The 14957-nt window shown below is 40.5% G+C and overlaps 2 protein-coding genes across 3 annotated transcripts; one reads left to right on the top strand and one right to left on the bottom strand.

Annotated features, from left to right (window-relative positions):
- Positions 1–728: 728 nt before the first annotated feature.
- tmigd1 (transmembrane and immunoglobulin domain containing 1) lies at positions 729–2369 on the bottom strand. The gene is made up of 6 exons (XM_028422182.1): positions 2276–2369; positions 2042–2126; positions 1647–1922; positions 1019–1306; positions 816–919; positions 729–743 (listed from the first exon to the last, which is right to left on the bottom strand). Exons 2-6 carry the CDS (start codon positions 2103–2105, stop codon positions 729–731), a joined length of 747 nt encoding a protein of 248 aa, XP_028277983.1. The 5' UTR covers positions 2106–2126; positions 2276–2369.
- A 2393-nt stretch (positions 2370–4762) lies between these two features.
- Positions 4763–11092, top strand: slc47a1 (solute carrier family 47 member 1). 2 transcript variants are annotated; one of them, XM_028421335.1, is made up of 17 exons: positions 4763–5006; positions 5347–5448; positions 6448–6516; positions 6611–6759; positions 6930–6972; positions 7173–7217; positions 7394–7491; positions 8016–8113; positions 8189–8302; positions 8398–8465; positions 8537–8645; positions 8722–8797; positions 8877–8946; positions 9036–9168; positions 9457–9551; positions 9857–9961; positions 10051–11092. In XM_028421335.1, exons 1-17 carry the CDS (start codon positions 4794–4796, stop codon positions 10423–10425), a joined length of 1962 nt encoding a protein of 653 aa, XP_028277136.1. In that variant the 5' UTR covers positions 4763–4793; the 3' UTR covers positions 10426–11092. The 2 variants fall into 2 exon arrangements, with proteins under 2 accessions (XP_028277136.1, XP_028277135.1); XM_028421334.1 differs by having other exon boundaries at positions 10048–11092.
- Positions 11093–14957: the final 3865 nt, after the last annotated feature.

Raw genomic sequence — 14957 nt, 5'->3', positions numbered from 1 at the left:
TGAGTCAGGAGTTAAAGTTCAGACCTTTGATTGACCTTCGTTAGGCACATTTAGATGTCTAGCATGCAAACGTTTGTGCCATTGTGCCATTCTTTGGAATGATGATCTTCAAGAACCATAATGATTCACTTAAACTTAGTTTATTTTAAACCTATTAAGAAGAAAACAGAAAACATTTTGCATTTTCAGAGTCAAGATACATGACACAACTAAAAACAAACAAACTCAATATCATAAGAAAGGAAATTGTAGCATAATTAATGGACAAATAAATAGGCAACACATCGTGGACACCATAGATAACAGGTTACATCCTGCTCATTATGTTAATCAGGTTATATTTAGCACCCAATTGGTTGAAATGTGGCCACCCCTGTAAGTAAAACGTGGCTACTGTCAGAGATCAACTTCACGCACAACACAATAAGTACACAGTGTTCACAATGTGCTACAGGAGAGTATCTAAAGTAACACTTAAATGGGGGCCTGGAATTGTCCAAAGGTAACAAATTAACCTGCCAGCACACTTACTTGCTGAATCAGTTACAAAAAAAGCCACATTGTGGTTTTCTGAGGGTGATCAGATCAGTTTAATAGAAATATGGGAACTGTTAAATGCAATTTCAAACATATCAAAACATTTATTCAAACAAAAGTCAAATGTGAGATAACATTAGAAAACTAAACTCATGTAGACAAAGAGAGCAGTGGTGTCTTCGTGGCTTGTCTCATTTGGTGAAGCACTGTTAAAAGAGAATAAAAGCATCAGAAGACCATTGTAGTGAGTCAGTCTTTGTCTGTGTTTTGTGTGTTACCTTTGTGATTTTGTCCCATCGAGAAAAGATGGCAAGAAGTGCAGTGAGGCACACCACCACCACCCCTGCAATCATGGGCAGCAGAGGGAACTTCACAATTTTATCTGCAGAAAAGGAAGAAAAAGGTTAACTCTGGTAGCTGACTGGTTGATGGTGAGATGTGGATTCATTTACACTGCACACTGCTGATCCCGTCAACTGACCTGTCACAGTGACACGGAAAAGTTTACTGCGTTCTCCATAGATGGGAGAAGTTGCTTTGCACTCGTATGTGCCTTCATGCGAGCTTCTCTCCATGCGGCTAGCTTTTAGCTGGCTTGTAAAGCCGTCACTGTACACAGTGAAGCCACCTGCTAACAGGTCCACTTTGCTGCCATTGAGTGTCCATGACACAGATGTGACTGGTGGATTGGCCCAGATGTCACACTGCAGGAAAAGCTTTGCCTCCTCTTCTACTGTGACCTCCTCGGACCCAGACAGCTGTGGGGGATCTGAAGATGGCATGAGAGGTAAATTAGTTTTGATTTACACAGATATTTTCAAGTTTAAACTGTAGTCACACTGATTCTAATGAAAATATTTCAACAGCTCTTTAACTAAGTTGGGTTACATCCCTGCATTCACCTATATATGAACTTTGGGTATGACTGAAAAAAACAAGGTCTCAGTGCTGGTATTAAATCTCCAAGCTGCCTGGGATGGAAGCTTCCAGTCTGTGTTGTGAGGAAGTCATCACAAACTGGAAAATCTGTGAGACTCTACAGACTGTCACACAGCATTAATAATAAATATATAGTATAAATTATTTCAGCATTTTTTAAAGGGACTCACATATGACATCCAGGGTGACGGAGGCTCTAACGGTGTCGTTTCTGCCTGGGTAACAAGTGAACGTGGCGCCGTTGTCTTCATAGATGACAGGTGTAACGCACACACTGCTGCGGCCCTTCCTGTTTTCGTCCATCAGATTGACAACAGCTCCATTCCGGAGCCACACCAGCTCCTCATCAGAGCCATCCAGCCTACAGACCAGAGACACACTCTTCTCCAGCTCCACCTGTATGACACCCTCACTGTTCACTGCAGGCACAGACTGGATGGAGATTCCTGTAAGGAAAAATAAAAGGAGAAGGAAGCTGAGATCTAAAAGAATGGCTAAGTAGTAAAATGTTATTGTAATTTACTGAGGAAGGTCAATTCACTGTTTAAATGCCATCCATGCTTACCTGATGTCTGGGTTGCATAGCACAGGAGTAAATGGAAAATAGGTGCTCTGAATATGAAGTTCATTTTGTTCTTCTTTGGATGGATCTACAAGTAATGGAAGGGTCAGGAATGACACACATGTTTTTACCCTCAGTTAGATTTTTTAAAAACTATAAACATTGAACAATCTTGTTACACAGTAACCTAAGTAGTGCTGGACTTGAGATGGCAAAATATCTCTGCTAACGACTTACCGACAATCTGTGTGATGTGAAGTTATGAATGTCTGTTTGAATATTCTGCAGCTCTTATATCTTCCTCAGGGCTCTTTTATAGCGTCTTTCCCTTTGTTGTAGTTGTATTTACCTGTTCCTGTCAACACCCTTTAATTTCATTCCTCCCAGCCTCCTCCTCCTTTTTGTTGCTCACACTTATAATGTGCAAACACAAGAAAACTTTTTATTGGCTTGTCATTACATTGCCACTAAAACCTCCTGGGAGTGGATGTTCTTTGATAAAATGAATGTTCAACAATTTAATCTGTACTTGTAGAAAATGTTGTTTTAATATATGCTCATACAATTTGTTATATTTTTATGCTATTATGCTTTACATAGTTCATAATAGTTTTCCTTAAAAAATGGTCAATAAAGTTTGGAGAATGATTTCCTGGAAGCTTCCTTGTTTTGCTGTTAATGTCAGACCATTGACAGTAAGCAGAGAGCAGTGTAATGTATGTATTTTTAAAGCTAAGACAAAATAAAAACAGCTTTATTACAAGCTGAAAAATGTATGTATTGTTAAAGTTAAAGAATAAAAGCTGACAATTAAGCTTAAATTATATCTATATCATGTTATTAAAATACAAATGATTTCATGGGTTACAAGAATGGTGTTGCTTGTTATTGGAGGTGCCTTGTTGCAATGAAGTAGTGATGATGACCCACAAAACAATCTACAGTAATTATATGGCCATAATCTCAGACAATATCCATGTTTTTCCCTCTTTTCTTCTTTTTTTTCAAAGAACTTCTTTAGCTTGCTCTTATTGATTAAAATTGTTCCAGGCACCGGCTCTAAATGAAAACAAAACATGTACTCTATAATAATGTAATAATTTATAATGTATCAAAGCAGTTTATGCATAAGAACTAATAATGTTGATAAAATGGTCTGACATTTTGTTTTTTTATTTAAGTTTATTTATCAGTAAACAACCCCTTTAACCTTAATAAATCATATCATCAGTCAGCGGGATAAACAGGGCAGCTCAGGGTTCTGCAGATGCACTATAACACACAGACATCGCTGCTATATCACCGTGTTTCAAACAGCTGTCCCTTTCTCACCCACTAGAGAGAAGCATTGACCAACTGTGTCCACAGTCTTCAGCTACATTAAGTTAATGAGGCCTGAACATCATGATATTCTAATGCATGTCAGTCTACTTCATTTTAAGCACATTACTTAGATGAGTAATTTGTTATCTGTGTTGTTCTATATTAGTGAAGACTGGCATGCAGTCTCCATGCTGTTATATTGGAGTATGATTCCCCTCTGTCCTTAGATTTAAAGCTAAACTGAAGGCCTGTGTCTGCTAACCCTGTTTTTAGTCTTTGACAGGTTCTTAAATACCTTATGGGATTTGACCGCCTACAGTGCTAGTTCTATTCGTCATGGCTTGATCTTCTTTGCGTGTGTACTTTGTTTTAAGCATTACAAGCACAGGATTCTTTTTAATAATCAGTGCATATAATATATGACAGCTTGGTACACTCACTGAGTGAGTGAATGGGTTCCTGAAAGATCAAAGGTTAGCGACATGTAGTCATAGAAGAATTGCTCTTATCTTGTACGATTGATTGGCTAGTAACCTATATTACACACACACACAAACTTTGTTATTACCACACATAGATACAGACACACACACGAGTGGTCATCAGCTAATGTGTAAGCTGATTGCAGTGCTTGTGACCTGTTAGTGTCAAAACTGACGCTCTGTCACACGGCAGATTATATACATTTACATGTAATTTAAAGAGAATTACTTTGGATTACACACAACCTCATCCTAAATTAATATTGCATGCAATTAGTGTGCCATTCACATAGTAGTTGTGCTTGTCTCAGTGTTTGTTTACACGCCTTCTACACGAGGATGGCGACCCCTGGGATAAAATCTGTGGGCAAAGTACACACAGAGGTAGATAAAATCAGTGGGCAATACATGTGTGCGCGCACACACAAAAACAAACATCATGGCTGCCTCATAAGCAATTAATGAAAGCCTGTAGAGTTTATGCCATCAGAGCTCCTTGTATGCTCTGTGCAAACAGGCATTCCTCATCAGATTATTACTGAGCCCTGCTCACATTCACAGCCACACACCGAAATATGTCACATATAACGTTATCATCAAGCACTCACTGTATACAGCACAGTGTTATTCCTCCCACAATATCAAGTCACGTTTATCAGCCTCGCTAACCCTTACATCAAAAAGACTTTTGTTCAGTCCCACTGCCCCGGTCACTCTTTCTCTCTCTCTTTTTTATTCACTCTGTCACCCCTCCCACTCTTGTCTGAACCACATTATTTAATCAATAACTTTGAAGGAGTGCATGTGCTGTATTTCTAAAACCAGATAGGCTGACTGCTCCTTTTACCCTTGTACTCTTTCCCTCCTCCCTCCCTCCTCTTTCCCTCCCTTCAGTGTTTTGTAGCTTTTCTCCCTTCTCTCTCCCCTCTGTCTTCTCGTTCTGTGTGTGAATGGAGAAGCAGGGTTCCCCAGAACCTGCACTCCCCTCGCAGGGTGCAGGGCCTTTTTCTGGGGGTTCTGTTGCCAAGACAGCAGCAGTAGTGGGAGACGAGGCGGCGACAGTGGCCAGCTCCAAACTGTTTTGGTGTGCATGTGTAAGACGTTGGTTACCACTGGCCTACAGAGAAGAACTCTACCAAGTCTTACGACTCACAGGCCCACTGGTGAGTAGGGGAAAGTTGAAGTGTCGGTGGGGGAGAGGTGTGTTATTCATGAAGTGCTGTGACTGCAGAACATTCAGTCATTGTTGCAGGATTACTGTTAAATGTGCAGTATTACACGATACAATCTAATGCAGTCAGTGACCAGTTTTGAAATGCATAACATGCAATAAGAAAAGTAGAATGGTGTGAAACCTGCCCATTGTATGTCAGTGCAAACAGGCCGTGTGATTTCACAACTCGGCTTTCTGCTGAGTGCTGTTAAATTGTTACTGTTTAGTTTCACCTGATCAGTGATGCAGCTGTGTGCAAATCAATGAAATCTTTCTGTTTGTTTCTACAGCTGCTGTCTAGGATTCTCAACTTCCTCCTGCCGTTTGTTATCACTATATTCTGTGGTCACATTGGCAATGCAGCGCTGGCTGGATATGCACTGGCCTCAGCGGTATGATCTATATCTCCTCATTCTACTACAGCTTCTCCTACTGCTATTACTCAGAGTGGGTATCCATTAGAAGTAGTAGAAAATACACATTGCTGGTTTGTAATAGAGTTAAACACTACATCAAATGACATAGCATACAATGTCAAAAAACAAAAGACTGTTGTCTCTTTTTTCTGTGCTAAGCTACCTAACTGAAGCAAGTCCTTAAAAGTTGCACTGACCTCTGTCAAAGATGTGCCCAGCGTGCAGCACTGTGGTGCAGGTGATACATTCGAAGAGTTGACAAGTTGTCATGACTCCACTCAGAGTAGCATACTGATCTGTTTGCAGGGTAGTGAAGTGATATGATCAGACCAGGATGGTGAGGTTTTTGAGTGTTGGTGCTGGTTTCTTCTTTCTCTCTCTGTCAGTAGAAAAAGATACAGCATATTTCTTTGTCAGAATGATTTGCACAGACACTCCCCTTCCTGAGAGGTGATGAAGGGATGTTAAACATCCATCCATCCATCCACCTTCAACAGCTTATCTGGGGCTGGGTTGTGGGGGCAGCAGTCTAAGCAGAGATGCCCAGACTGTCCTCTCACTGGACACTTCTTCTAGCTCTTCTGGGGGAATCCTGAGGTGTTCCCAGGCCAGTATTCTGTCCTGGGTCTCCCCCGGGTTCTCCTCCCGTACATGCCCAGAACATTTCCCCAGGTAATGAAACAGTTTGTTAGAATTCTTATGACGTAAATGTAGTCATCTGAGGCAGTGGTAAAACTGTATGTGGATGTCCATGTACCAACTAACCTGTGGCCATCCACTAAGAGGGACTTTATCAGATCATAAATGTGACAAGATTCTATCCATTGCTCCTTTGTACCAATGAGGATCTAAGTGGCTTGATCCACTTCTAGAGGAACCAGTCTGACATGTTGGTTTAATCTTTCAGCCCTGGAGGTTGTTGCATTGGTTTCAACATAAATAGAACATTTTAAGTTCTTTTATTTTAATTTTCAGACTATTAATGTAACCACATCTGCCACTGGCTTTGGCCTTGCTTTGGCCTGTGACACACTCATTTCTCAGGTGAGCATCATCTTTGCAGTAATATCAGACAGAAAGGTTTTTGAACTTAATGTAATCAGATGTCATTCGTGTTCGTCTCGCTTGTGCTTTACAGACCTTCGGCAGTAAGAACATGAAACGTGTGGGAGTAATTCTACAAAGGAGTTCACTGATCCTGCTGCTGTTTTGTCTGCCCTGTTGGGGTCTTCTCCTCAACTCTGAAAATTTACTGCTCATCATGCACCAGGAGGCTGAGGTGGCGAGGTAAAGTCATGCTTTGTGAAACACACACAGTTTCTTTAAATTCTGATTATTGTCATCAGTTTATATGATCTATTTACATTTTATTTATTTAATCAGATGAACTAAAGCTAAAATCCTCATCAGATCTTATGAGACACATAATTTTGTTGCATTTTCTTTTCCCCCATCAGAATTGCCCAGATCTATATTATGGCATTTCTACCAGCTGTTCCTGTGAGTGCATTGAAAATATTTCATGAACATATAGTGTATTAGAATCAGTGTCAGTAATGCAACAACCACTACAAAAATGAATTCCTGTCCATCATCACCATTATTACTGGCATGCATGTCAACCCTGCATACAAACATTTGGAAAATGCATTAACAAGTTGTTTTATTCTATAGAAAAAAATCCTCTATGTCTCTTTCAGGCCATGTTCCTGCACCAGCTGCAGGTCTCCTACCTGCAAAACCAGGTACATTCATAACGGCACACAAATGTAGTTACCTTTTCTCAGGATGAATTAAAGAAACATGTGGCAGCCAACTGGTAACAAAAATGTAACAGAACATGTGTAATCTTAAAACACTTAAAACACACTTGTTAACGTTGTGCTATTTTTTTAATTTCCTGATTTTCTGTCTTACTCAGGGGATCATTCTGCCACAGATGTACACAGCAGCTGCAGCAAACATTATCAACTTGGGGTTCAACTACATCTTGATCTTCAGCCTCGACTTGGGTGTCATGTAAGTGGGTCATGCTGTTTCGCACCCTTTCATCCTATAATGGACTTTGTATTGCTTGATATGGTATCAAGTTCAAAGTGGTATGATAAAATAAAGCAGAGGAATCTTATTTTTATATGGACAGGAGGTCACTAAAGCTACCTGTTCATCCAGCTGAGAGGAATGATGTTTTCTGTTAAAGCTGAGTCAGCAGTGTCCAGTGTTTATTTTTCTTATTATAACTATTTAAAAAAAACGTCATTAAGGAGAGAAATGTAGCACAGGGCAGGAAAAAAAGAGAGAACTGTGACAGGAGTTGATCTTGTTCCAGCTGGACAAACATCTGATTCAACAGGCATGCGACCCAACCAATCAGTCCTCTCTGGTTGGGTCCTGTTTATTCTTCTTCTAACTGTCAAGAATCATTCTCAGAACAATTATTAACTGGTCACTCTTTAACTGTTTGGATCCAAGACTCTGCAAAGATGCAGTTGTACAAATTGATTTCACTTCAGTAAATATGTTGTTATTATGTATTTCTGCAGTGGATCAGCGATCGCCAACAGCCTGTCTTGGATCACCATCTGCCTGCTGTTGTTTGGCTACATCAGATGGAAAAACCTCCATCAGCAGACATGGGGTGGTGAGTTCTACACACACAGGTCAATTTTAGCTGTATGAATCAGCTCATGCTGAGCACCGTTCTGACTTTCTGCAGGCTGGTCCACTGAATGTCTGCAGGAATGGGACTCCTACATGAAGCTGGCTGTTCCCAGTACATTCATGGTCTGCTTTGAATGGTGGATATGGGACGTGGGAGGTTTTCTTGCTGGTTAGTGTAACACACACACACACACACACATGGACAAAAGTCATTTGTAGCAGGATTTGATCTCTCGATCTGTGTCTGACTCATGTTTGTATCAGGTTTACTTGGTGAGGTGGATCTTGCTGCCCAGCATGTGATGCTGGAAACAGGAGCCATAACGTATATGGTATAGATTATTGCAATCATTCAGAATTTTTAGATTTTTTTTATGTAGTAAGTAATAAATGGCGCTTGCAGTTCCCTTTAGGTATCCATGCAGCAGTCTGTGTACGTGTTGGAAATGCTCTGGGGGCCGGGAACACCACCAGAGCCATAGTGACCTGCAAAGTGGCCTTAATTCTGACAGGTATGAAATCTTGCATCACAACCGTGGACCATACAGTGTGTCAGGTATTATACCTTACGTAATGTCCTCGCTATAGGAGTGCTTGCTGTGTTCCAGGGTATTATCATCGCTGGCAGTAAGTCCGTGGTTGGCTACATATTTACCTCTGATGTGTGAGTTTCAGACCGACACAAAGTCATTGCTGTATTATAACAGCAGCTCTTTTTGATGATCTTATTCTCCTGCTTGCAGTAACATTGTGGAGATGGTGTCAGACAGCCTCACAGTCTACACGTTTGTGCAGTTCTTTGATGCTATTTTGGTATGTTATCACAGTCTTGTTTCACACTGAGGATTTGTTTGGAATAGTACATTGAGCTGTTTGCTTATTTTGACTGTGTGCCCTTTCAGTGTGTCTGCACAGGGATTCTCATAGGTTCAGGGCTGCAGAAAATTGCAGCCTTGTCAAACCTGGTGTCATACTACTGCGTCGGCCTGCCAGTGGGAATAGCTCTGATGTTTGCTGCCAAGATGAGGATATTAGGTAATTCTTCCATCCCATTCTACTGTACATATGTTTCTGCAAACAAGCTATCAATTAAATCAGACGAGACTGTTCATGGGACGTTTTCAGCCTTAGGACTGGCTCTAATATTTCAACTATAGCAAACCTCGTGCTTTTTTACACAAACCACTGACAAGGATGGCAAAGTAATCATTACTATGATGCTTCAATCATTATCATTATATCAAATTGATAACTTGTATAAATATAAACTTGAATCCAAAGCTATACACTGTATATTATGTTTATTGTGTGTCCCTTGTGTAGGTTTGTGGGTGGGCCTCCTTATTTGTGTTTTCCTTCAGACGGGTTTCTTCCTCTTTCTGATCTATAAACTCAACTGGAAAAAAGTCACACACAAGGTGGGATTCACTTATCTTTCTCTGAAACCATACATTTAATCCTTACCAAAAAAATGAGGGACAGGAATGTGATCCACATGAAACTTGAATATTCTTGTAATGGAGCTGCATCAGAGAATCATTTGCAGGGTGGCAGGGTTGATCATTAGTATTCACAACATTTCTAGTTGACTTTCAGCATTTTCATCTGTATTATCTTTCTTTTATGCATACTCATAATAATCACATTTACAGCAGTGTATACTCATGTCCATTATGTTGTGGATCTTATCTGGACAGTAAAACATTTACTTTTTATTATGTAGGCTCAACGGCGCGCTGGGAGGAAAGTGCTGGTGACACCAGCACGTCCTGCTAGTACCGTGCTGACTGAGGCAATGCTGCCAGACCTCCCTGACTGCTCAGTCACAGTAAGTGGATATACACAGGATATGTGTATAGGTGTTTTTTTATTATTGTCATGTATATATATTGACATCTGCATCTTTGCACCCAGAAGGCCCAACTGGATGGTGAAGTACCTCCTAAAACAGATGGATACAGTCCTGTTGACATCCAGGATCAGGAACTGAAATCTGCTCACGAGGCTAAGACCAACAATACCCACATAGGAGGGACTGAGAGGGATGCTGAGCAGAACATGAACACTGCAACGACCCAACCTCAAGCACTGCTTTCCATCACTCAGCTGATCTTGCGCCGAGGGCTCGTCCTCTTAATTTCGTTTCTTATTTTGGCCGTAGGTGTTGCTTTGCACTTTGCTTTCCCGCCACCAGATCCCAGTGTCCACAGCAGGGCCAACTATACTCTGAACTGGGCCAACGTCTCCACTCCTTCACCGCTGGCTTCTTTAAATGTGACCTCAAACATCTGAGTTGATCTCTGATGTCTGAACATCTTGTGGCTCCACACAGTTCTAACACTTTATTCCAGGAGAGAGAGAGAGAGTGAGAGAATTCCTTCAGATTTGCACATCTTCTAATAAACCTGTGCTGCTATTTTGTAAAACCAGCCTGACATGGACCACTGGCTTTACCTAACGTCTCAGCCCTGCACTGCTGAGAAAATCCATAGAAAGCTGGAGGCAATATCAAATGATACAAACACTGGCAGGATGAACAAAGGTCTTGTCTTCTCATTTTAACCTGCTCAGCCTGAGATGCTTAACTGGGAAAAGAAGGCACGTTACAAATCCCTCACCAAGAAACTACGTGGGCATCAAGGAACAGTTTTATACAGATAGCTTTTAATTGTTGAACCTTTCCTTTACTTGATTTATACATTGCGCTGTGAAATGTGTCTTCTTTCTTACTGACTTTAAATCATTGTCTTTTTTTAAACTTTAATATTGATGACTGTACATATCTAATGTATAATTCATATGTGTAAATATGTAACACAGTGTAACTGTATGAGCGGGTGGTCATACATCATCGTTGCATTGTCGTCTTGTGTCAGAGGTGATTAATAAGTAAATAAAAAGTTAGTTATTTTATACGTACAAACTGTACTGTGCCAGCACAATAATCAATAAAAATACATTTAATGTGTCCAACAATGAAATTAAAACTCTGTAAAAGATCATTTTTAAGCTAAATAAATGTATTTATTTCATGAAAATATGCACCTTGCTAGCTGGTAAGTAATTATTGAAACACAACTTCACTCATAAACATAATTCTCTTTGCTGCCATGGTGACAAATACTGACCTGACTGGCAGATTTTAAACATGACCACAGGAGGGCGCAGTGCTACAAAAAAAAAGCACTATGTAGCAATATTCACAAGTCCATCCAGTAAACATGTATATCATTTAACAGTGTTTCAGCTGTGTGTGTATTATACAGCATGGTAGCATAATCATGACAGCCCTTTTGCTACTATGTCGTAAGTTCTTGTCTAAAAATATTGTCAGTGAATCTCTTCACAGTGACTTGTTAATGAAGCCGCAGCATGCCACTGATTGCAGTCTCTGGAGGTGAGCGGGCTGAGATTGCAGTCTCTGTGAGGAGCCTGTGGCAGTGTCTCTGCTGATGAGCAAGACTGAGGCTCAAACGTTGATGTAACCATGTATGAATCAAGCCTGATTTACATGTTAAATAATGATAAATTAATATGCAGTTTGTTTTGTGTGCGATTGTTACAAACATCAGTTTGCTGCAGTGGCCTGTGTGGACTGTACACAAGGTGATGGGATGGTAGATACCTCTGTAACCCTCTCCTTTATGTCACACAATATGGCCTATACATCAACAATATGGGAGTCACCCTGACACACACTTCACCTGTGAAGTCACTGGGACAATCAAAGGGAGAGGACTTTGCCTCTTTATTAGGAAACAAGTTGTGATGTAATGAGACATATACTGCAATTAGACACAAATCAGATAAAAAAATGATGTTTATTGTTATATTTTGGATGTACAGGTACATTCCAGTAGCAATATCCTACTGCCAACTCATATATTGTCTTGAAATGGATTTGACTTTGAAACTGGAAAAATGAGGCTATTAGTACCTTTGGACAGACACGTGTTCCAAGTCAGGCTAACCAGCTGTGACATTCTTGGTATTGTTATTCACCAAAACGTGGAGCCACTACAGAAACACTTCTCATAAATGCCTACTTAACAAAAACATGCATGGTTACATTTTCTCTGTTAACCAGGGGCGAATTCTATATTTATGAGCGAGGCTATAATGGCGAGGCCTTAGCTAGCTAGTTATCTGCTCCAGCAGGGAGAACAGGTGCTTGATTTGCTCAGTTTGACTTGTCTCCATCCAGCCAGCATGCTGCAGTGTGAGTGTACAGACCTTTCATTATCATCAAATTTGGCAGTGCAGATCAAAGGGAAAAAAAATAAACCAAAGAAAAAGAGCAGCCTTTCTGTCTTTTGATGATGAAAGCGTACATCCACAGATGCGCTGTAGCCTAAATATAACGTTTAATCATGCGATTTCTAATTGTGGCATCCATTTAGAGTATTGTAGGATGAGAAAGTATATTTTGTCACCAGGTTTCTATATAAAGGCTGTCATGCCTATACAGTATTTTCACAGTCAGAAAAGATTGCACCAAAAAGAGCTATAAAATACACATTATAATAACTTATATAAAGAAAACTATATCCAGAGATAGTCATACATAATCACCTCCATGTTTGACTTTATAATTCTTGATTCTTTTTTTGTACCACACAAAATGCACCTGCCCCCTCAGACTCACAGAGCTTTGTGCTTTGTTGCCTGCGCATGTCACCTAATTATGGTCACTCATCTAATTCGAGCAGTCTGACGAGCAGCTCGCTGATGAGGACTCCTGTCGCAAGGATGACGAATATGAGGATCACAGCGAGTCTACGTCGCACAAACAGCTGCCTGACAGACAAAGAAGCATCATCTGATGCCTGCTGACCCGATCCTAGTGCTTTCACCTTCTCCTCTACTGGACTCTGAGAACTGGATTGACTTGTCTTTAGGTGGGCCTGTTTCTCACAGCTGTGGGGAAGTGTTTTAAAACATGATGAAAATCACAATCCAAAAATATGACAAGATATAGCTGAGGGCAATGTTTACCTTCATTTTTTCTCTCTGTAGTGTGCCTGTTCAAAGACATTTAAAGCCACAATTACCTACAATGCCCATTTTGACAGGAAACATTAAAGATACTCCAACTGGGAACCCAACAAAGTTACATATAGCACTAATCTTGTGCTTGCCTGCTCCCCAGACAATACCACCTGTCACACCCTGTGGAGGTAAAACAACAGTACAACAACAGTAAATCGGATTTATTTCATCGAGCAGAGGCATATGCAGTGTTACACATTCTCACAGCAAAGGCTTCGGCAACATGGATAAAACCATCTTCATAACGTCAGCCACCCTCTCCATAATGTCCCTAGAAGTATCCACAGAGAGCTGCTGATAGAGCTTATAGTGGACAATAAAAAAAGAAAATACCAATTCAGTGTTCTCTGGAGTTAATACATAATGATTACCACACTGACTTTAAATGATCCACACTGGCTTCAGTCTGTACTTACCTCTCTGTGGTGAAAATGTAACCAATCACATCATTGGCCACTCCAAGACAGGCACCAATGAAACAGCTGCATCAAGCATAAAAACACTCTCCTGAGACAAAAGAAGTTCATCTGAAAACATCAGTAATAGTAAAGTTTCAAATTCAGGAAAAAAGGAAAACAACGGGACATACACTATTTGACCAAAAGTAAATGGAAGCCACACACAACTTTAGCACACTAATGGTCTGTTTTAAGCTCTATTAGTCGGAAATCTTAATGCTGCAGTCTTTAAGCAGGATTTACTGGCATTGTTGATTGACTGTCTCTGCTATCCAATAAGTGAACAGACATTTTATGGACACATCACTGGAACATGTACTGCAAATCCTCTGCCAGCTCATAGACTATAGACTGAGCCCCCAGCTCGGTCTCGCTGATGACACCTGCCAGGAATCCTACCATCTCATACAGCCACCACTCCAGACAATGCATCAGCAGGATTGGGATGGCTAGTTGTAGGAAGGGACCCAATTACTGCAGGCAGTCTCTTGACCGTCCTGACAGATGTGTGATGGATTAAGTAGCGTTTATGACGACAGCATGTTTCCATGTTACTGTACAGGTTTGTACAGTGTGAGGCAGTCTTAAATGCAGAGTGCTGTTAAAACCTTTAACCTGTAGACAAACAAGAACACAGCCAAGGAATAGAGGCAGCTGTAGATCTACCTTGTAAAGGAATAAATAACAAAAAATGTATAAAAGCAAAAGAAAAAAGTACAGCTGTTGTCAAGAAGACAATTTAGACTTTTAGTATTAGGTGTGATGAGTGTACTCCAGACATGAAGATCTTCGCATACAGCTGGGAAAGTCTTTACATCAGACAGAAAGGGGAAAAAGTAGCATTGTTGTCATTGTTGTCTGATTGTACAGCATGATGCTGGGTGTAAAACGCTCACCTGGCGACCTCAGCACTTTGTCTGACAGCGAGTGTTAAGCAGAGGTCAGCAGGGGAAACAAGCCAGGAGCAGAATCAAAACTCCCCTTTGAAGAATCACTCCTACACGCTTTAGGTTACCGCTGCCATAAGTCTGCAAGAAGGTGGCGAGAAAAACAAGAAAATAAAATGATACTTGCTCATGTGCAACAAAAAGGTCAAAGGAAGACAATCTGAAAGAGCATGCTGTGAACACAGCAGTAACCAGGCCTGGTTATATCAACAGGATGAATACCTGGGATATGAGAGTCATCATGCCAAACCATAGCCAATGGAAATACCTGTATTGAAATTAAAGATGAGTAAAGGGAAATGAGTAGATAAGTAAAATAAATATAGAAATGCAATATCAAGGCTCTTTTGATATTTTGAAAGCAGAAACA

The sequence above is a fragment of the Parambassis ranga genome, chromosome 14 (assembly GCF_900634625.1).
Source record: "Parambassis ranga chromosome 14, fParRan2.1, whole genome shotgun sequence".
Lineage (NCBI taxonomy): Eukaryota > Metazoa > Chordata > Actinopteri > Ambassidae > Parambassis > Parambassis ranga.
This window is presented reverse-complemented; position numbering and strand designations above follow the sequence as displayed.